The sequence below is a fragment of the Phymastichus coffea genome, unplaced genomic scaffold (genome assembly GCF_024137745.1).
Source record: "Phymastichus coffea isolate CEN01 unplaced genomic scaffold, Cenicafe_Pcof_1.1 PCOF00097, whole genome shotgun sequence".
Classification (NCBI taxonomy): Eukaryota; Metazoa; Arthropoda; class Insecta; order Hymenoptera; family Eulophidae; genus Phymastichus; species Phymastichus coffea.
In genome coordinates, this window is record NW_026706908.1 from 910365 (window position 1) to 930004 (window position 19640).

The following is a 19640-nucleotide window of genomic DNA, read 5'->3' on the forward strand; positions in this document are numbered from 1 at the left end:
TAACCTAAGTATTGACTAAAGTTCATAAACAATTATCATGCAATGGAATATTTTTTTTCCATCTTTGATGAAAAATGACACATAGATGATAAATATCCATTTACGTCGAATTGTAATTATGTACCTAATTATTGATTATATGATATAAAACACAACGTAGGACAATCATAATGAATAAGAAGTAACGAGAACTATGTGCGTATTCTTTTATAACACAGGAATTGATGAATCCATCATTATTGGAGCTGATATTGTTTACGTAATTTTTTATATTAAGCATCTATAATTAAACGTCAATTATTTAAAAATTTTTTTTATCAAGGCGGATGTATCTTTTAGATACAAGTATATTCAAATTATCATACCTTAGTAAAGCTTGAAGATTAAGCGTTAATTGCAAATATAAATAAACGATTTTGACGGTCATAGTAAGTCAATAAAATTTAATGATAAATTATATTATCATTCTCAACTTAAATTACGTGAACACGTTAGCTGTTTGCAGATATGAGTATTTTAACATTAATATATTTAAAGCATTTTTTTCATTGAAAAATCACTAAAATATGTTGATATTTTAATGTTGTTTATTATTTGGTAATAGGAATATTTTTTATATTTTCTTTTTAATGAAAAATCGTGCATCTTGTGAAATAGTTATGTGCATCATCATCAGTTTGCTGGATTATTTAGCTGAATCAAGAAACTTACATAAAGTTTTCTCTGAATTACACGTGATTTTATGGGTAATTAGTAAAATTACCGTGAAAAATCCAATTTTCATTGTAAAATTCTAACAAAGATGATTGACCCGAATGATCAATTATTGCATCTTTCTACAACGATATAAAAGAGACAAATAGATAAAGCACTGGTAGTTGATCTTTTGCCACAGAAGTAACTTACTTGATTAAAAAAAACTAAAAATGAAGCTCTTTATTTCCTTACTAATTACTATCGTTATCTTTGTTTTCATTAGTGTCTGCCAAGCTCAATTTGGTGGTTATGGTAAGATAATTTATTTTTCGTTATATGCATTGCGCATTTATAAAAAACTTTTATGTTTGGAAATATTTCATCTTCAAAATGAATATTTCTAATTTCTTTATATTTGTTCCAATAAATTAAGGAATACAACTTATAAACAATTGTTGAATGATTTATATTCAATGCAAAAAATGTATAGATATTGTAAAATCAATAGTTTGGTTTAATACCTCCGTTAATCCAAATTCATTAATATAATTAACCACCCGAGTAAAATATGAAAATTATCAAAGGACGTGCCTGCTGTTATAAAAGAAATTTTTGTTAAATGTTTATTAAAAAGTTTTATTATTAAAAAGTTAATTAAGTAATTACTTGAAAAAAAATTAAGGAGGCGGATATGGTGAACTAATGGGAGGCCCTGGAGGGGGTTATGGTCGAGGCAGAATCGGTGGTTATGAAAGACCCATGTATGGTCCAGAAATGGGTTATAGACGTGGTGGAATGCGTGGTGGATATGGTGGTATTGGTAATAAGATGTCAAATTTTTTACCTTAATTATTGAAAATGTAAATTAATATTATTTTACAATTATTTTCAGGATTCATATAAATGTCATAAGAGTTGATTGTACACAATTGTAGTATAATAGCTATTTCAATAAAATTATTCAGCAAATGTATATATATATTTGTATTGTCATTTAATGCAACACATGCCTACAAACTTAATTTTAACGTGTAACTTCAATCATACATTATAAACTTGGAAAATAGCAGACTATTGAGTTAACTTGTTTGTGCAATTTCGTTATATCTAAAGAGTAAGAAGGATTACAATTTGATCATTATTGTCAATTTTTCAAGCCAAGGAGATTTTTAATAGAAGAAGGTAAGACGTACATTTTTCTCATAATTAGATGTCAATTGTATAGTTCCACTGACATCCGTATATAAAAGTTCGCATGATGAAAAATCTATTCAGTTATTTTTTGTCACATCAAAACATCGAATAATACAGTTAAAATGAAAAGAATAATATGTTTATTTGTAATATCAACGGTTTTACTTGGTACAATTTATGCCCAAAGTGAGTATTTTTATTTTCTAAGTCATAGAATAATTGTTATTATTTTTAGTAATAATAATTATTAATAATATTTAATAATAATAATTATTAGTTATTTTCTAACTATAGAATATTTTCAGAATCTATCTTTTATAATAAATAAATTACTATTAAAAATAAAAATATCGATATTTTTTTATTTTTTAACAACCATTGCGACCAATAAATGAAACACTAGAGATACTTACAAAAAGACTTTTTAATTAGTTGCAATGTTATTTAATATCATAAAATTACACAAAAGTAGGCATAGCTCTGCCGCCAATCGTCATAGAAGAACCAAGAGGCCAAATTTATGGTCCCCCTGGTCAAATGGGATACGGTCCTGGGTACGGATATGGACCTGGATATGGTTATAGTGGTTATGGTCAAGGAGGTAACCGTGGATATGGTGGCAATTATGGTACGTTACAAAGACTTGATGATATTATTTAAAGTTTTTTTGGTTGTAAAATGGTTAATTATTCATAAACGTGGTATTTGTTTTATATAGGATGGGGTAAATAACTTAATAAAAAGATGATATTCACCATGTACAATTAGATTGAAAAATACAGTATCTTATTTTCATATTATGTATTATTCTTATATTATTCAATAAACAACTTTCTGTAAGTGTACTTGCTGATTTTAATAATGTTTTATTTACAATTAAGCGTATTTTATAATGTTACTATTATATAAAATTAATTTTCACAAACAAAAATAATTACGTTTATGAAAACATTTCATATTAAAGCTCTAATGTTTAAGAACTATTTTTTTTATTATAATGAATAAATAAAATGAAAAGATTAGACGTAAGTGTGAAAAGATTAGAGTAAGGTATGTTTTATTGATATCCTGGAAAAATATCTAATATCGTAATAGCATAAATGCTATTTTTTAGCAAGATTAAAATCTTGCTAAAAAATTATCTCGCGCAGGTAAATGTTGCTTTTACGAATTTTTTATTATTATAAGCTTATTTATAAGCGAATTCAAATATTTAACAATCCACAATTGAATTATTGAACAATTCGATTTTATTAATCAGTCCAGGTCATGGAAAGATCCTTCTAACATATGAGGATCCTTATACATATTACAAGCGTTCCAGAAAAACGTCTCACGTGTACGTGTGCGTGGTACCGCTTCTCATAGTGTCATTAACGCGTAGAAAAACAAGAGCAAACGAGTAGCGAATGAATGAACGCGGCCCGTGGAAATTCCAGAGAGGTGGAGAGAATATATACTTGAAGAGAAGCAAGTCAGAGCCGGTTGCGTCAGTTGTCGAGTTTGCGCTCTCTTCGCAAGATATAGCCTTGTCCGAAAAAGGTAAAAATCCCTCCATTTGCATTTTTTCGGCGTCAAGACCTTGTGTAGTATAAAGGTGGAGAATATTTTGCCTCGTTCGATCAGTCACGTTTTTTTTCGTTGGGACGAAAGTCGTGTGTCTCATCGCCGTCACTTATAATAGATTCGAGATTCAACAGAGATCTTCAAAGTGTTGGAGTTGATTCTTGTTTCTTTGCAATTGTATGCGCGTGTGTGAACGAAGGTATCTATCTGACGAATTATCACAATGAGACTGCTGTTGCTAATTTTTTTCTGCTGGGACGCTGTTATTTTTGGTGAGTCTTTGTTTCTAAATCTACTCGTACTTTACGAGCTAACGATGGGTTTGTTCGTTGTCTTTTTGGATGAGTAATCAAAATTTTTAACAAATATACGTTAAAATTTTAAATGAATAATCTGTCAGATGACTAATAGCTTTTAGATTTATTCATGTCAAGTCTGGAGTAAATTTTTGTTAGTGAACAACTTTGTTTCCAAGACTCTTTTTTGTTTTTTTAAATAATGAGTTAAACGTCAAATGTTGTACTGATGATCTAAACAGAAGAAAATAAAAAATAGTATTTTATTATCAAGGAGATTAATTTAAAAAAAATTTATCTGTCTACTTATTATACTCACAAGAAAATTATTTGAAGAATATTAAATTGATCTTGTTTAATATTTTGTAAAGAATTTTGCACTTTATAAAATATATTATAAAAGAATTAAAAAATATACATTATAGGTAACTATCTTTCTATGCATCAGCTTTGCTTATTTGTTATACAAATTTTTCCTATTATAAATGAATTTTACTAAACATTAATATTTATTTTGTTGTTTTGACAATTTGGTACTAAATAATTGAAAACAATAATTTTTCCTCTTACTTAATAGCTCAAGGCAGCGATAATTTTTACTTTCCTGATCAGCTCCCAGCGAAGGCAGACGCATCAAGCCATGCATGGACCGACGGAGGTAATGCCCATGCAACCAGTAATGCTGCGGCTAATGTCGGTCATGTCAGTCCACTTAATAACCCTATTAAATCGCATGAGCCGATATTCGAACCATTCATTGGTGGTCATGATAACCATGGAGGTCATGTTGTTGGCGGTGATATCAATCAATTTCCATCCAACAGACCGGGACACTTACCTAGTGGTGGCTATGATGGTCACGAGTTTGGCGGTGGTTTTAATCGATATCCGCCTAATCAAACAACACAATTACCTAGTGGAGGCCATGGTGGTCACGAGTTCAATGGAAATTTCGATCAAGGGTAAGACATATTTTCACTCTATATATGAGTGACCTCCGAACTATATATTTCATTTGAACGATTTGCTTATCTCGCGGAGCTAATTTTTATTTAATACATATTTAACTATAGCAGTGCTAGAATTCTAGTTTCCACTCGTGAGTGTAGGAAAAGAATACTATTACTTGTTTTTCAAGAGAACGACGTCACTTAATGGACGTTTCGTGGCATGGATAGCTTGTTCGATTTGAATTTCATTTGCTCTTCTTCGATTTTCACAGGTGTTAAAAGTAATACATAGTATAGTATTCTTTTTTTCTACGTAATAAAAGACGGATCTTATTTTTATCGTATGCGAGAAAATAAGATATAAACTTTTGCAGTGGTACTAGTATTTACGATTAATCTTACGTAAGCCAAAAATCTTAAGTTTACAACGTGTAATCTAAGCATATAATCGTATGTAACAAAATTTTCATTACATAACTCAACCAGAATGTTAGTCGCGAGTTTAAGATAATAATTTTGTAGAATTTTTAAGTTCAAACATTATTACATATAATATTTTTTTCAATAATATAACATTTTCGTTTAATTTTCTCGCCTTATATATGAATCAAATCATTTGTTTTCAATTCTATAAAATTGAATCGTAGAGAAAAATTAAAAAAAAACTATTATATGAATTATTTGCATCCCCGTTCCGTTGAGATCAAATACACGTGTTTGAACTCCAGTACTTATTCATAACTCCTGCATTATTGTTATTTTTTCGCTTCAAAAAAATTCAATTTCTCTTTCTAGATACTCAACAAGGCCGATTAATCCATCATTCCAATCACACCCATCATTCAATGGTGGTGGTCAATCAAACGCACAAGCAAATGCTAATGCCGAATCAAATTCTGAAGGTGTCGGCAATTCGAAATCAACCTCCAACGCCCAAGCGAGTTCGCAGAACTTCGCCAACGGCAATATCATTTCCAACGCTATTTCCAATACTCAGACTAATGGACCGAACGGAGAAGCGTCTGCTTCGGCTGCTGCTGCTGCCGCTGGTGTAACATACGTTAATGGTATTCCCGTTGCCACTGCTTCAGCTGCTGCATCTGTTGCTTCCACTGCACCAGGTTGGTTAATTTATTTGTCAGGCTTGGTAATAAAAATAAATTAGAACTGTAAATATGTAAATGAAGTAATTTTTGTAAAAAGTAACTGGTTACGTAAACTTGCAAAGTCATTACTTTGATGCAAATTTTATCTTTCCAGTTTTTATTTTTTCTCTTAAACGTGTGGATGAATAAAAGATTTAGAGATGATTTTTTAAATACGTATTAGGAAATATTAGAAATGATTGATTGTACAGCATTAAAGATTTAGTTGTATAATGCAGATGATTTTCACAAACATAAGCAAAGTCTCGCATTATTTATAGTTGTAATTAGTCGGATGTGTAATCTTAATTACAGATGCAAAGTCATACGTTGAGACTCAAATAATAGTTTGTATTTTCTGAGAAAACGTTCATAATATAAAACCAATTAAAATTGCCAATTGGACGATAATGAACGTATACTATATGTGTGTATATGTGATGAATAATCCATCGTCGCATATTTAAGGTGCTGGTGCAATCTCATCTTCATCAAGTTCGGGCCCACAACAAATCGGACCAAACTTTAACAGCGGTTTCAACAGCTATCGGGAACCATACTACGGAAGGGCACCGTATCCTGGTCTCAACAATAGACCGAACAATGGACCTAATAATATTTATGATAAACCTGTAGGACAACAGTCATGGTTCTACAGAAGTGCATGGGACAAAAATGACGATGAGATCGAAGCACATTCTATAAAAGTCGATCAAAGTGAAACTGATAGAATTTCGAAAAGTCCGGATATTGAGAATGTGACTGTTGTCAAAATTCCAGAATCCAAAAGTGGTATTGTTATTTTTAAGGACTGAGCGAGTCTGAATGGTTAATTGACATAGACTGCACATAGAATGTAGGCCATAATAATTATGCATTTATCGTTTTTGTTCATCAGATTGATTCGACTGGAATGTATGAATGCGTTTTGTATGTGAACATGTATGATTGTATGAAGGCATAAAGTATTATGTTTATTTATATATCAAAATTAATCAGTGATTGTTAAAATATCTTTAGAACTCATTGTCATATGAAATGAATTATGATGTTATATTGCTGTCAAGGTGATATTTATTGTTTTTAACTAATGGGTTACTTACCTCCTTCCTAATTGATCATAAAGATCATTAGATTGATAATTCGAAATAACTTCATGAGCCAAAATACCAACCCTTTATTAAAGGCAAGTACACTAAAGATTTTAATCGAGTATTGATTCAGTAATATAATTATTTTACTGTCAGTTATGATGACTATTTTTACTTAATTGATGAATTAAAAGGTAAAAAAATGTAACGACAAAATTCTGTCTGAAATTATCTAAAGTTAATTATTCTCTAAAATTTTAATGAAAAATTGTAAAACCACAATTAAATATTATTGCATCGTGAAAAAAATAATATAGAAAATACTAAAAATAAATAAAAATTAATCTACCTTTTGAAAAATTTGCGTCAAAAAATTATCACAAAAAATTTATATAAAGTATATCATAAATTAAAATCTCAGTTTTGTCTTAATTTCATTTTTAGGCATTCGCCAAAAATACTTCAATATCTAATAAAAGATGTACATAAAAAATTGATTTCTTATTAGATTATATAAATGAATAATTAAAAAAATATATAAATGTAATTTATTATTTAATAAAGATGAAATTTATTATTTACATCAAGTATTTCGAAATATAGGAAAAAAGGTTACGAATTCATTTAAGTTAGAATATTTTGATAGATTTGAAGGATGAATACTAAATGGCATTTTTGAAAGGTGAATGCTCTAAAAAATCCTTTCAAATGTTCTTGCGTCAGCAAAAAGTCCCACATATTTACCGGATATCTAAAGGTCAATGAACTAAGTACACATCAATTATTTGAGTATGTTCTGAGAATTCCTGAGAAGACTTTGTACATCATGGTGTGAACGAAATGAACTCTACATTTCCTGGAGATTGTCAGGCTACTAATTTTTCAAGTCTATCTTTTAAAACAAAATCCTGACGAAGTGAAGCCCGGGCGCGCATATGTGTGCGTATATGTGTGTGATATTAAAATGAATGCGAAAAAAAACGAAAAAGATGAGCGCGTGAAGCACGCTAGACATCACTAGTATAATTAATTTTAAAGAAACTACTGCATTTTGTCAATAGATAATTTATTGAATTGAAATATACTTTCCCAAAGAAAGATTTTATATATACTTACTGAAAAAATTAGATAATCATTAGATAATAATAAAGGTTCGACCCCTTTCAAATAAATATTTTTACACTTTACGGTTTTGGTTATGGAATCTTCATTAGCCACCTATACGTCAAACGTATTTACATAAATAGTTTCTTATACAGTGATTTATTATTATTTGAAATTTTATTGAAAAAGCGTGGTTTATTGAAACTTAACAATTAAGCAACCATGAGATATATTCACGAGATCGACTGAAAAATAAACGAAGAAATATCAAAAGCTTAACATAAAATAAAAAAACCCGCGAATTGAGTTCAACATTACAGAAATAATAGGAGCTGGAAATTAACAAGGTAATAAAACATTAAATAAAACTCTAATAAATATTACAATCAAGGAACCTATTGGAATTATGGATCGTCCGATTAAAATGATCTGCACATATATCAATAATTTGCTAAATTGAATATTTCAATATTCTTAATTTTTATTGAATTCATAAATTATATTATATGTAATTAGAAATAAGAACATCTATTTTTTATTTTTTTCTCTCTAATGCATGAACTGCAAGTATCCGCAATGCTGACAATCTGACAGTATTATGATTTAGATGAATTTATAAATATATAAATATAAATAGCTCGTAGTCAAACTTCATATAAAAGCAAATAATGCATTAAATTACCAGGGAATCTTGTCAGCTATTCTTACGAATTTACTATCACTTGGCTTTAAGTGATGCATAATTAGTGTTAAACACTTGTTTGTCGCCTTCTGCATCGCCTTCAATTTCCTTATTATCAGCTCCTTCTATATGAGGTAAATAAAGTCTAAAAATACTTTAAAAAGTTAAAATAAATTAAACTGTCAGAAGTACTCGACATAACAGTAAATCCTTCACAACCATATGAATTTGCAATGGATTATTTTTATTTTATTGTAATTATTACACACACGAGCGCGCGCGCGTACACGCACACACACATGTAAGTTTTTCTACATATAATTGTTTTCAAAATTTAGTTATTATTCAAACCGATGAGTAACAGACTAATTGAAATTTGAGCCATCTGAGGGATATAGACCAGCTAGCGAACCTTGGTTACTAAAATACTGATTAGGACCAAAACTTTACGTTAAGACAGTTGCGTCGTCTTTCGCATGACCCGTTAAAAGTTTTTTTGTAATTCGATTTTCTGAACCATCGTTCAATGTCAAACAAAAACCAAAATGTGAAACATATTGACTTTATTAGTTGAAAAATTTAGTTTACTCAATATACTGCGATGAACCTTCACGTAAAAAATATTTTAATTCTATAACTGATGCATGTATACCTATAAGATATTTTTTAAATTTGAAAAATTATGATAATAAAATAAGCTCAAAAATATATGGTTTGGAATCTCGGCTATAGGCGTAAATTATTCTATTCAAAATTGAAACGAGCATTGTATACTTTTAATGATAAAATTTTTATAAATTAAAAAAATTTTTCATTAAATTCAACGAATCTGACATTATTTATTAAATAATATAAATAATCAAAAAAGAAAAACTAAAACATAAATAAAATACAATAAAGTAAAATCTCACTTTGCGCTACGGCAACAAGGATCAGAATAACCTGTGATGATTCATGTTTGTGAGTAACCTGTGCGTAATACTCACACCTAAGATACTCATCCTTTATAAACTTTGCATTCTGCTTGTAAGTAAATATACTGTACCATTTACAAATCTTCTACTAGTCAACCAATTCTTGATGTTCATCTGTTTCTCTGTCTCTTTTCATTTCTTTTTCTCTTGATATTTCACTGCAAATCTCTTTCTCATTTTGAAAAGAAGACTAGTGGAAAATCTCGTTTCCCATACTATAATTACGCAGCTTTGGTATGAGCAAAACGAAAGAACTGATTTTCAAATAGAGCAAAATATCTATATCAGGTTTATTGTAGAATTTTACCATACATTCCTTCGAGGGATCGTTGTATTCGTATCATCTGCCATTTCACACATCTTATATTCAATGGATTCAGTGAAAGGCTATCTTAAAAAAAAAACTAGACCCTAAAAGTATTTATTGTGTTTCATGATCAGAAAAGAATTCTGCGCTTGACTTTTTATTGCCATGGCAGTCATTGGCAGTCACCACTATGAGTTATCAATTACCTATAATTAATTTATATACAGAGCACTATACAAAGAAGTTGCATCAACTAAATTTTAGCTTATAACTGCGGTAATAGTTCTGTTTGTGGTGAACTATTGAACGTAAATTCGTGCAACTCGCGATGTTTGTATTATAAATCTCACAATCTATGAAAAGAATGAAAATGAATGCACGCGTTATTTGCCGATCACCAACATCATTCATATGTCTTGCCTAGAACTACGATTAAGTCTCATGAAATAAGTTAAAAAAATACAAGGCTATGAAGTTTAGTAATCTTTATTTGAATATGCAGGAAATATAAGACGTAACGATAACGAAAACCACTTTTATAATACTAAGACTTTTTTCTAGCTTGGCATGTAATAATAATCCGACAGTCATGACAGAATGATCTAAAGTCGCAGTCGCGAAATAAAATTATTTATGCAAACAAAAAAACAATATTGTTCGAATAAACTTTTTTTAACAGGGTCATAAATAAATGCTATTTTTCCTAATTCGTTAGTATTATTATTATCATTGTATTTCGTAAATCATCTTCATTAGATACGAAAATCAAATGGTTTCTATGATTTGATAATAATTCAAGTTTTTGACTACACATGTAAAAATGGAAAAATGCTCGAGACAAATAACCAATATGAGACTTATTTAATAAGAAAATATATAAAGTCTTCATAGTAATATCAAAAATTACACGAATAAGATATTCATAAAAAAGTTCGAAATATTATAAAGATAAATAGGTAACTATAATAATTTTGATAGCCGGATATTTAAATGTTATCAGTATTTATTAATATCACAATGTGATTCATTTATGAACTAAGAACACAGCATGCGCGAGAAGTAAGCGTAATTATAAGTGCAAAAATACACGAGGAAGACGCATGGCCTCGTTCTTCTTTTTATGTTTAACTTCTCTTTTCCTCTCGCGGCAGCAACGTCGATTAGCACAGGGTTACGTGCTTATTTACATGTATTGGTATAAAAATTATCGAATAGTCAGATTTTATATAAAAAAATTTCAAATCGCGCGTGTCTTCAGGGTAATTTATGATAAATTACGCGGGGATCTTGCCAGCTGAGGCTGAGAATTTTCCCTTGCCAGTGTCGTCAACAGATGCACTGCTGCTGCTGTAAACTCCCTTGGCACCGCTTACAGTGCCTTCCGTTTTCTTGTTTTCCGCGTCAGCTTCTTCGCCTAGACGAGAGAAGATTGATCTGCCAATACACAGAATAAGTTAATGACTCGCTTAATGTAAACCGGTTAATTAGCATTATACCTCATCTCGTAGATCTATTTCATTATGATATAAGTATACTTTGAAGAAAAACTATTAGGACATATTTCAAAACACGTAAATTTAATATTTGAGAAAAAAAAATAATAGTTAATAAAATGATTTCTTAGAATATTAATAATCAAATATAGAACTTTAAGTAAGTAAACTCATCTCTACAGCAGTGCTCAACTCAGTTATTAAACATATCTTATTATTTGGTAAAAAAGCAAAAAAAAAAAACTATCACGATCATTAGTATCAGAATTAATAATATGATCTGATAAATATACTTCAAACCGGAAATATCAAGGCTAAACGTCCGTAAACGATGGGTATTGAAGAAGGCGGCCTCGACGTTTTCATGTAATGTGTATTGAAAGTCTACATAGTGTTAAAAATACACTTCGCGCCGGCTGATTATCGCGGTTTGTTTACGTAAAATTATTCGTCACTCTGACATGCGCGATGGAATATTTTCGCTTACCCATCAAATCCACCAGCGTTGGCGTTAGCATTGGCATTGGCGTTGGCAGTAGCGCTAGCACCGCCAAAACCACCAGTACTACCAAATGGCACTGCTCCACCGAAACCACCTGGGTAAGCAATGCCACCGGATCCGGCGTTAGCATTGGCGTTTGCATTAGCATTAGCGTTAGCGTTAGCGTTAGCATTAGCCTTTGCTCCGGAACCTCCGAAACCAGCTCCGGAACCTCCAAAACCAGCTCCGGAACCTCCAAAACCAGCTCCGGAACCTCCGAAACCAGCTCCGGAACCTCCGAAACCAGCTCCGGAACCTCCAAAACCAGCTCCGGAACCTCCGAAACCAGCTCCTGTGTATCCAGTTCCTCCGTGAACTGGGTGACTGCCACCGAAACCGCCACCGCTTAATCCACCTGGAAATAATTCGTAATTTTAGTGTGTTATTATATAGTAATCGTAAAAAATTATGCAATAAATTCTTACCGGCGCCAGCACCAGCACCAGCATTGGCATTAGCGTTAGCGTTAGCGTTAGCATTGGCTTTAGCACCTCCAAGTCCACCACCAACGCCACCAACTGGAACGATCGGGCCAGGAGCAACGAAACCACCATGACCACCTACAAATTCATTAGAGATTAGTTATTTTCAAATATTCAAGTTATATTCAAATATCAAAGTTTGATATTACCATGACCACCTTCGAAACTACCCTGGTTAAAGCTACCATGCTGGTAGTGTCCACTTTCGAAGCCTCCCTGGTTGAAACCACCTTGGTTGTAGTGGCCGCTTCCATGTTCAAAACCACCACCGTGACCGAAACCGCCAACTGGGACAATAGGTTGGACTGCTGGACCAACTACTCCACCATGACCACCAGCATTAGCATTGGCGTTGGCATTGGCGTTGGCATTGGCGTTGGCATTCGCACCAGCGCCTCCTAATCCTTAATTATAACAAGAAAATAACAAATTAATTGAATAATACACTTTCCAAAATCTAAGATTTTAAGTAGGGGAATGATAAAATCATAAACATAATTTATATTTTGATATAATTTTAGAGAACAATGTTATATAAAAAATGAACGGCCTTTTAAATTAGTGAACGAAAAATATGATTACTTAAGTCATTAAAACTTGAAAATATTAAAATAATATTCCTTTATGTATGATTATAGATAAAAAGATTAAGTAATTACAATTTTTATATGCAGAAATGAGAAATTGAAATAATAAAATTACAGAAACTAATAGATAAAAAATGTAGTTCCTCATTTTTCATTTCTAATCAGTTATCGAAGTCAGTTACCTTATAATGAAATCATCTTTAAATAAAAACATACTAATAAATACATAAAAACATTTTTAAAAACTTATGACATTAGTTGTTCAAAAATTAATTGCATTTCAAAACTACAATAATTTAACAGTTAAAAATGAGTAAAATTAGAATTTGCAATAAATTAATGGTATACTATTTTTGAAAGCAATCCAACGTTACGTTTCTACCAAAACCGTAAATATTTAAAAAAACTAGAATTGAAATTAACGATAACTATCACTCATAATTAAATAGATATAAAAAAGAAAACTAAGTAAGTAAACGATGCACGCACCTTCCGCGTGTCCACCACCAATTTGTCCAAATTCGCCAGCCTGGTGTCCGAAGCCACCGCTACCACCACCATAATGTCCTCCAAATTCGCCTCCTTGAGCGAAACCTCCTTGATTATAGCCTCCATGACCAAAGCCTCCTTGATTAAAACCACCACCACCGCTATAGTGGTCACCGGTATATCCACCATTGCCGAATCCACCGCCATTGTAGTAACCACCGTGCTCGGCACCAAGTGCTGTTGCACCAGCGTCAGCGGTCGCACCGCCAGTCGCGTGCGTGTTTGTTTTGGTGTGGGTACCGCCAATACCACCGCTCGACGATGAGCTCGACGAGCTCGAGGACGAAGCCGCGCTGTTTAAGCCAACGTGACGCTGGTCGCGCCACGCGAACGCTGTAATACAACAATGATTTATCCGTAATCGAAGATCGTGAAAGTGATTCAAACGAATTCGCCAAATAGTCGCACACATTAAGTGTTCAAATAATAATCGAATCAATCAAGCTATACAAGTTGAGACGTATGTTGAGCCTGCATTATATAATGACTGTACCACCGGAAAAAGAGAAATCATTCAATTCACTGGCTGGTAGAATTAGTAAACAGCATTTGGATTCTATAAATAGTAAATCCGCTGAGCTGATTTTTCAATCTACCACTTTTAGCATTAGTTTTCAAGAATGTTTACAAACAAACAAAATTTGAGAAAAAAGAATCTGTATTTTCTTAAAAATGGAAATAACGAAAAAAGATCTACTTTGAATCATGAACTTGAAAATAACTTTCGACATTACTTTTCAAGCCGGAAAACTCAAAACACCGTTTAATTACAAAAAATTGTTACTGTCTTCAAAAACAAAAAAAAAAAAAAAACAGGAAAAAACATAGAGGAAAGTATCACTGAAGCACAGTCTCACCTTGCGCGACGACGACAAGGGCTAGAAGGCCAAAGGCTACTTTGAATTGGTGCATGTTTGCGAGTAAACACCAAAATCGATTGATGGTCGAAACCGGCGTGGCTGTCCTTTATATACTTCGTCTCCCACTTGCTAACCAGAATGTGTGTGCTGTGCGTCTCGTGAAAACCCCACTCGCGGTGTCCATCTCTCTCCTTCTCTTTCATTCTTAAGACGCCGCATCTTCCGTGGACGGCTACACTGTTCAAGGCTGCCACGCGCATGTATGTTAAGGCCCGGGCGGTCATACTGGATGATTGACCGCGAGCTATCACCCCCGACGACTTTATTCATTTTATTTTTCAATTTTTATTTATCACGTACTCTAGATTGAGCAATGGTTTCTGTTTTTAAATTCACATATCCTCGAAATCAATAGCAAATGTAGAATCGTATGGTTATTCATAGAAGTTTAGTTTCCATGTTAAAAGTGCATTATAATTTTTCTTTTGCAATATTACTAACTTGTATTGTCAGTCTGTCATGTACAAACCAAAATTCTAATTTAATAGTATTATGATAAAATCTGTAACGTTTATTTTCAGCGTTCTAATGAAAAGTCAATTTCCAATAATCAATTACGTAATTTTAACAAAAAAAAAATATCGATAGCTGCTAAGTAATTAAGTAATTTTTTAAAAAGACTCTGTTACTTCTAATAATGAAACAAACTATTCTAATAGGTTTGGACAAAACACATCAACAATTATGCAAAGTTCAACATTGAATGCATAATCAGTAACCGCAAGATATCAGAACGAACGTATCATTACGCTTAACATTTGTTTATTATACATTATGTCCCAATTAGTTTCCTTGACTGACATTTCAACCACGGGATCAATGTCAGACTTTAATTCGCCGTTTGCATATTGAAATAATAATACCTAATTAGACATTAATACAGCATGATTTCCAGCTAACAAAGCCTCGCTACAGTAGTCATTTAAAATCGTCTAAAAGTTTAACACGAGACGCGCATGATGAAACCAACAAAAAAATCCCAAGCAATTCATCGGTAAATAGCTGAGCTAATAGTCAAACTGTGAACTTTTAAAGTAAAAAGAAGAGCGATGAAACGATTTTCGTTATCTAATTACCACTGACGTAAATGATTGCTCGACGCATACAAGACAAAATGTATACTGCTGCTCTAATCAAAATAACAACAAATCATAAGCAGGCATAGCAAAGTTAATTTATTATTACCCAGCCGGCGCTAATGTAATCTGGACAAAATGGAATAATCCATTTTGCGTTAGATTCCCTCCCAAATTCATCGTAACGTCGATGAAAAACAGATCTACCGACGGGTTCGCCTTCGTATGTTTGCAGAACCAGTATTTGCCGAGGGAGAAAGATCTGCCCTTTGCAAAACGGGATAATGGACCGGTTCTATCCTTCAGGTTCGTCGAGATAAAAAGCGTTTTCTTTTTTATTACTTGAAAATAAGCTTCTCGTAAACAGAATTTCTTCGTGCGCGCGATAATTTTGTTCACCGCAGTTTTATTATATAAATTCTGATTTCATGTTAACAATCTCGAGCTGAAGCTTACTTAGCAAAGTCGCGTCTTTGAGAGATAATTAATCAGTTATAGTCTAGCGGACAGACATTTCATAGCTAAACTTGATTACGATTACACAACTACAATAAGTACGCTGGTGTGAATTACAATCTATAAATGTACGCTAACTGTGGATATGTGGCGCGATTTTTCGCTGGGAAAGGCGTCAAGTGCTTGAGAACATAATATTCGTAAACGAGAGGAATTTCCACAAATGAAAATATTGTTAAAGGTGATAGCTGATGTTAGTACTGAAGATTAATTGTATTTGTTGCCATTAACAGGTAAAACTAGTAGGCAAGTGTAATTTAATATAATTATTCACAAACCAGTCAATTGCACGTAATATTTATTGTGATTAAAGTCAAAATGTTTAGTTAGTACTTTATCTCAAATCAGAAAACATCAATTTATACTTGAAAACAGCGAATTTGTTTCTTTTCTTTTGATTGTCCAAAACAGTCAAAAACACATCAAATATTATAGTTCTAAATTTTTAGGATTTCCGCCGGTAGACTCGCGCAAGAACGAGAATGGTTGTCTGAATTTCGACACTCACAATACTTTTCTTATACAATATCGCGATCAGTTTATCACCGACACGAGTATTAATTAGTCGGTCGAAAAATAATTTTTAGCAAAAGTGTCACGAGAGCCAGGTGATTCAAACTCGATTACCATTTCAAATTCAGTGAACTTTCAAGGCGTTGTCTAAACAAAGCTACGTGAAAACGTGAGCGTTGTTCTTTATTTAAGTTGCAAATTAGTCTTGAAACATTGTGTATCTTTGTAAACTATGCAGAAGCTCACAGAAATACCAACATGTTACCGGAAAGACTAATTGTCGTAAAATTATTCTTTATCAAAAAGTTCAAATCAGTGTTACGTTCAAACATACAAATAGTAATTATTCTAATGAATTTAAGGTAAACTCAGAGGAACGAGTACTCCTGAAACAACGAGACTATTTGCATGTAATTTCAAGAATAATTTTGATGAAATAAGCCTACTCGATATCAAAGTCCATTTGAATAAAAAGTTTCATTAAGATTGATTTCTTGTAAATATAAATGCTTTTCTTATTAATAAACAATCAATTAGGAAATATAATTTTTACTATCACTAAATGTATATAGTTGTAATTTCATAGAAATCTTAAGTATATTTTGGAAGTTATGATAACAAAAATAGCGGTGAAAGCATTCTGGGAAACCAAAATATGATGTCGTATATCTGACAATTGCGTAAAATTTAATGAAAGAAGAGTTTAATATCGATTATTATTGTTATTTGGAGACAGAAAAAATTATCACTCGATAAACAAGCGAGAAGAAAAAATTTTTCTCAAGCGCAGTGCCAGTTCTGATTTCGCAAAAATCAGTAATGTATTACAAGGTTCATTGATACCGCGAAACAACGTAAACTGGGAGTTCCCATTGCTACCAAATTCCCCCAACGCTTATGAGGTATGTGTACATGTGTGTGTGAGAGAGAGAAAGAGTGGAGAGGACAAAGTATAATTGAAGCTTCAAGTTTTGACGTAAAATTAATCTTTACCGTGCAGGTAAATAGTACAATGTTGAAACCAGTATTCCATGGAATCGCATTTGGGAAAAATCTATTTTTAAAACTTGCTGTAGTTGAATGGAATTTATATGTTAATGTTGAGACTACTTAATCAATTCTTTTCAGGAATATTATAGTTGTCTGCGAAGTGAATTTGCGAAAGCACAAATTATATGGTTTCGATCGTTTTGTTTTGTACATCAAAGTATGTATTAACCGGTTATTACTCTCGACGTTACGGTGATGTTCAGAGATTAATTGATTATCGTCACTTAGTCAATGGCTTCGCGTTGATTTGTTTCAATTTTAAGAAACATTGCAATAACGAATCTTATCATGAAAATAACATTTAATAAACATAAAATAATACAGCTTCATTCGACAAGTAATAGACAGCATAAAAAAAATATCTTTTCGGCTGAAACATTTTCATTAACCTGATATTTAAGAATTCTTCAACTTTCAATCATCGGACGCGTCGTTGAAACCGGTCTCAGTATTTTCTTTCCTGCAATGATAAGCATAAATTAATTTTGATTGGCTATGTGGATTTACAGTGCATGTCGTAACGAAAGAAAAAAAACACGACTTGTTAAGTTAATCACATCTGTCAGTATTGCTCACTCTAACCGATTTCAAATCGAATCAATCTTTAAGGTACCTGCAAGCTATTATTAGTTTGAAACGAAGGACGCTCAAAATCTTCTGGAAGACTATCAAGAACCCGGAAAAACAAGGAGAATTTTGAAAAAAATCCAATATCCAAGGTCGCGACGGACTTTTTCTTTTGCAATTGCAGCTGCGTCATAACTTTGAGATCGGAGTCATCTACGCTACGGCCGGGATATTTATGGGGCTACGATATGCCGCGATGTTAACAGCGAGCTATTACTTGAACGTGAGATCTGAGCGCTGGTTTTTTTCGTCGCCACGCCGGCAGGCGAGATGATTGATTGTGGAAATTGATAAACAATGGCCTCTTACATGCTGACCCGCTAACGACATTCTTGAACGTTCTTACGTTCACAATGCTTCCTACACGAGTGCTACTAGCGAGATGGCTTTACGAAAATTACATTTTTTTCGGACACAACTAAATTTGCTTTTTCATTCCAGTTGTAGGCATTCGTGATTAAGGCTTTTGCGACCGCGTCAAATTCGAAATGAAAAACAACTAGTTTCGATACGGATACGTGCATAATATCGTGGGCGGAATGGATCATGGAAAAAAGCGCCTATAAATAATTCGAATAATTGTTCCGTTAGCGTTTAGCACTGGAATTTACACCAGATAATAATTTGGTTTTTCTGACGGTCTATTATCATCGTTAGATTGACGCTTTTGCAACGTACGTAGTTCAAGTCATTGTAAATTTATATTGACAGACATTTCTTTCCATAGCTTTTTAAAATATCAAAGTATTTTATTATCCGAAGGCAACGCGAAAAAATCGATTTCTCGATAAAGAAAGTTTGCTCTGATTTCTCTGCATAGTCGTTGTCAGCATATCGTCTCTCGAATTGATTCTCGCAAATCTTCCGGCGTACGTTTCATAAAAGATTCATCGAATACATAAGTTGTCTGACCTAAATGCGTCTTTCTATCGGTGTATTGCGCTGAATGGCACATTACACCGCAGGAGAATGATTGGGGAAACCCAGGAAACGGTCACGTGTATGATTAAGGCTCTCTCGCGGTCACGGTCGTATGTGGAAAGTATTACGCATGGGGTATCCCCTGTTAACGCGATCAGTGTCTTACGTCAATAACATAGATTTGTTTTTAATTGTATTAGTTTTAAATGAACTTAAGTAATAAAGAATTGCAAATGTGAAGTATGAAGGTGGAGATGGTGTAATTTATTTTTTTATTACGCTCAATCTGAAAAAATTTTTTTCAAAGATGGTTAAAAAAATGTGTTAAGTATGCACTCGATAAGTTTTCTAAAAATTAAA

General features: G+C 32.4%; 4 protein-coding genes across 5 annotated transcripts; 3 read left to right on the top strand and 1 right to left on the bottom strand.

Annotated features, from left to right (window-relative positions):
* The first annotated feature begins 447 nt into the window (after positions 1–447).
* On the top strand, positions 448–1669 carry LOC131669836 (neuropeptide-like protein 29). The gene is made up of 3 exons (XM_058945004.1): positions 448–1008; positions 1379–1516; positions 1589–1669. Exons 1-3 carry the CDS (start codon positions 927–929, stop codon positions 1597–1599), a joined length of 231 nt encoding a protein of 76 aa, XP_058800987.1. The 5' UTR covers positions 448–926; the 3' UTR covers positions 1600–1669.
* A 240-nt stretch (positions 1670–1909) lies between these two features.
* Positions 1910–2735, top strand: LOC131669835 (keratin-associated protein 6-2-like). The gene is made up of 3 exons (XM_058945003.1): positions 1910–2076; positions 2360–2518; positions 2609–2735. Exons 1-3 carry the CDS (start codon positions 2013–2015, stop codon positions 2620–2622), a joined length of 237 nt encoding a protein of 78 aa, XP_058800986.1. The 5' UTR covers positions 1910–2012; the 3' UTR covers positions 2623–2735.
* Positions 2736–3392: 657 nt separating this feature from the next.
* Positions 3393–7353, top strand: LOC131669822 (probable inactive serine/threonine-protein kinase scy2). Of its 2 annotated transcripts, XM_058944988.1 has the most exons (5): positions 3393–3728; positions 4330–4410; positions 4577–4714; positions 5498–5823; positions 6316–7353. In XM_058944988.1, exons 2-5 carry the CDS (start codon positions 4397–4399, stop codon positions 6660–6662), a joined length of 825 nt encoding a protein of 274 aa, XP_058800971.1. In that variant the 5' UTR covers positions 3393–3728; positions 4330–4396; the 3' UTR covers positions 6663–7353. The 2 variants fall into 2 exon arrangements, with proteins under 2 accessions (XP_058800971.1, XP_058800970.1); XM_058944987.1 differs by having other exon boundaries at positions 4330–4714.
* Positions 7354–10494: 3141 nt separating this feature from the next.
* Positions 10495–14602, bottom strand: LOC131669824 (uncharacterized). Its single transcript, XM_058944990.1, has 6 exons — positions 14515–14602; positions 13598–13990; positions 12671–12925; positions 12465–12599; positions 11986–12394; positions 10495–11439 (listed from the first exon to the last, which is right to left on the bottom strand). Exons 1-6 carry the CDS (start codon positions 14567–14569, stop codon positions 11280–11282), a joined length of 1407 nt encoding a protein of 468 aa, XP_058800973.1. The 5' UTR covers positions 14570–14602; the 3' UTR covers positions 10495–11279.
* Between the last annotated feature and the right edge of the window lie 5038 nt (positions 14603–19640).

Bases quoted from the DNA above. Each gene is read 5' to 3' on its own strand.
- LOC131669836 (XM_058945004.1), top strand. From the start codon at position 927: ATGAAGCTCTTTATTTCCTTACTAATTACTATCGTTATCTTTGTTTTC. The intron at 1,009-1,378 runs GTAAGATAATTT...AAAAAAATTAAG, and splicing joins AGCTCAATTTGGTGGTTATG to GAGGCGGATATGGTGAACTA.
- LOC131669835 (XM_058945003.1), top strand. From the start codon at position 2,013: ATGAAAAGAATAATATGTTTATTTGTAATATCAACGGTTTTACTTGGT. The intron at 2,077-2,359 runs GTGAGTATTTTT...ATTACACAAAAG, and splicing joins TGGTACAATTTATGCCCAAA to TAGGCATAGCTCTGCCGCCA.
- LOC131669822 (XM_058944987.1), top strand. From the start codon at position 3,680: ATGAGACTGCTGTTGCTAATTTTTTTCTGCTGGGACGCTGTTATTTTT. The intron at 3,729-4,329 runs GTGAGTCTTTGT...CTTACTTAATAG, and splicing joins CTGGGACGCTGTTATTTTTG to CTCAAGGCAGCGATAATTTT. The intron at 5,824-6,315 runs GTTGGTTAATTT...CGCATATTTAAG, and splicing joins TGTTGCTTCCACTGCACCAG to GTGCTGGTGCAATCTCATCT.
- LOC131669824 (XM_058944990.1), bottom strand. From the start codon at position 14,569: ATGCACCAATTCAAAGTAGCCTTTGGCCTTCTAGCCCTTGTCGTCGTC. The intron at 13,991-14,514 runs GTGAGACTGTGC...GTTGTATTACAG, and splicing joins CCTTGTCGTCGTCGCGCAAG to CGTTCGCGTGGCGCGACCAG. The intron at 12,395-12,464 runs GTAAGAATTTAT...AATTATTTCCAG, and splicing joins TGGTGCTGGTGCTGGCGCCG to GTGGATTAAGCGGTGGCGGT.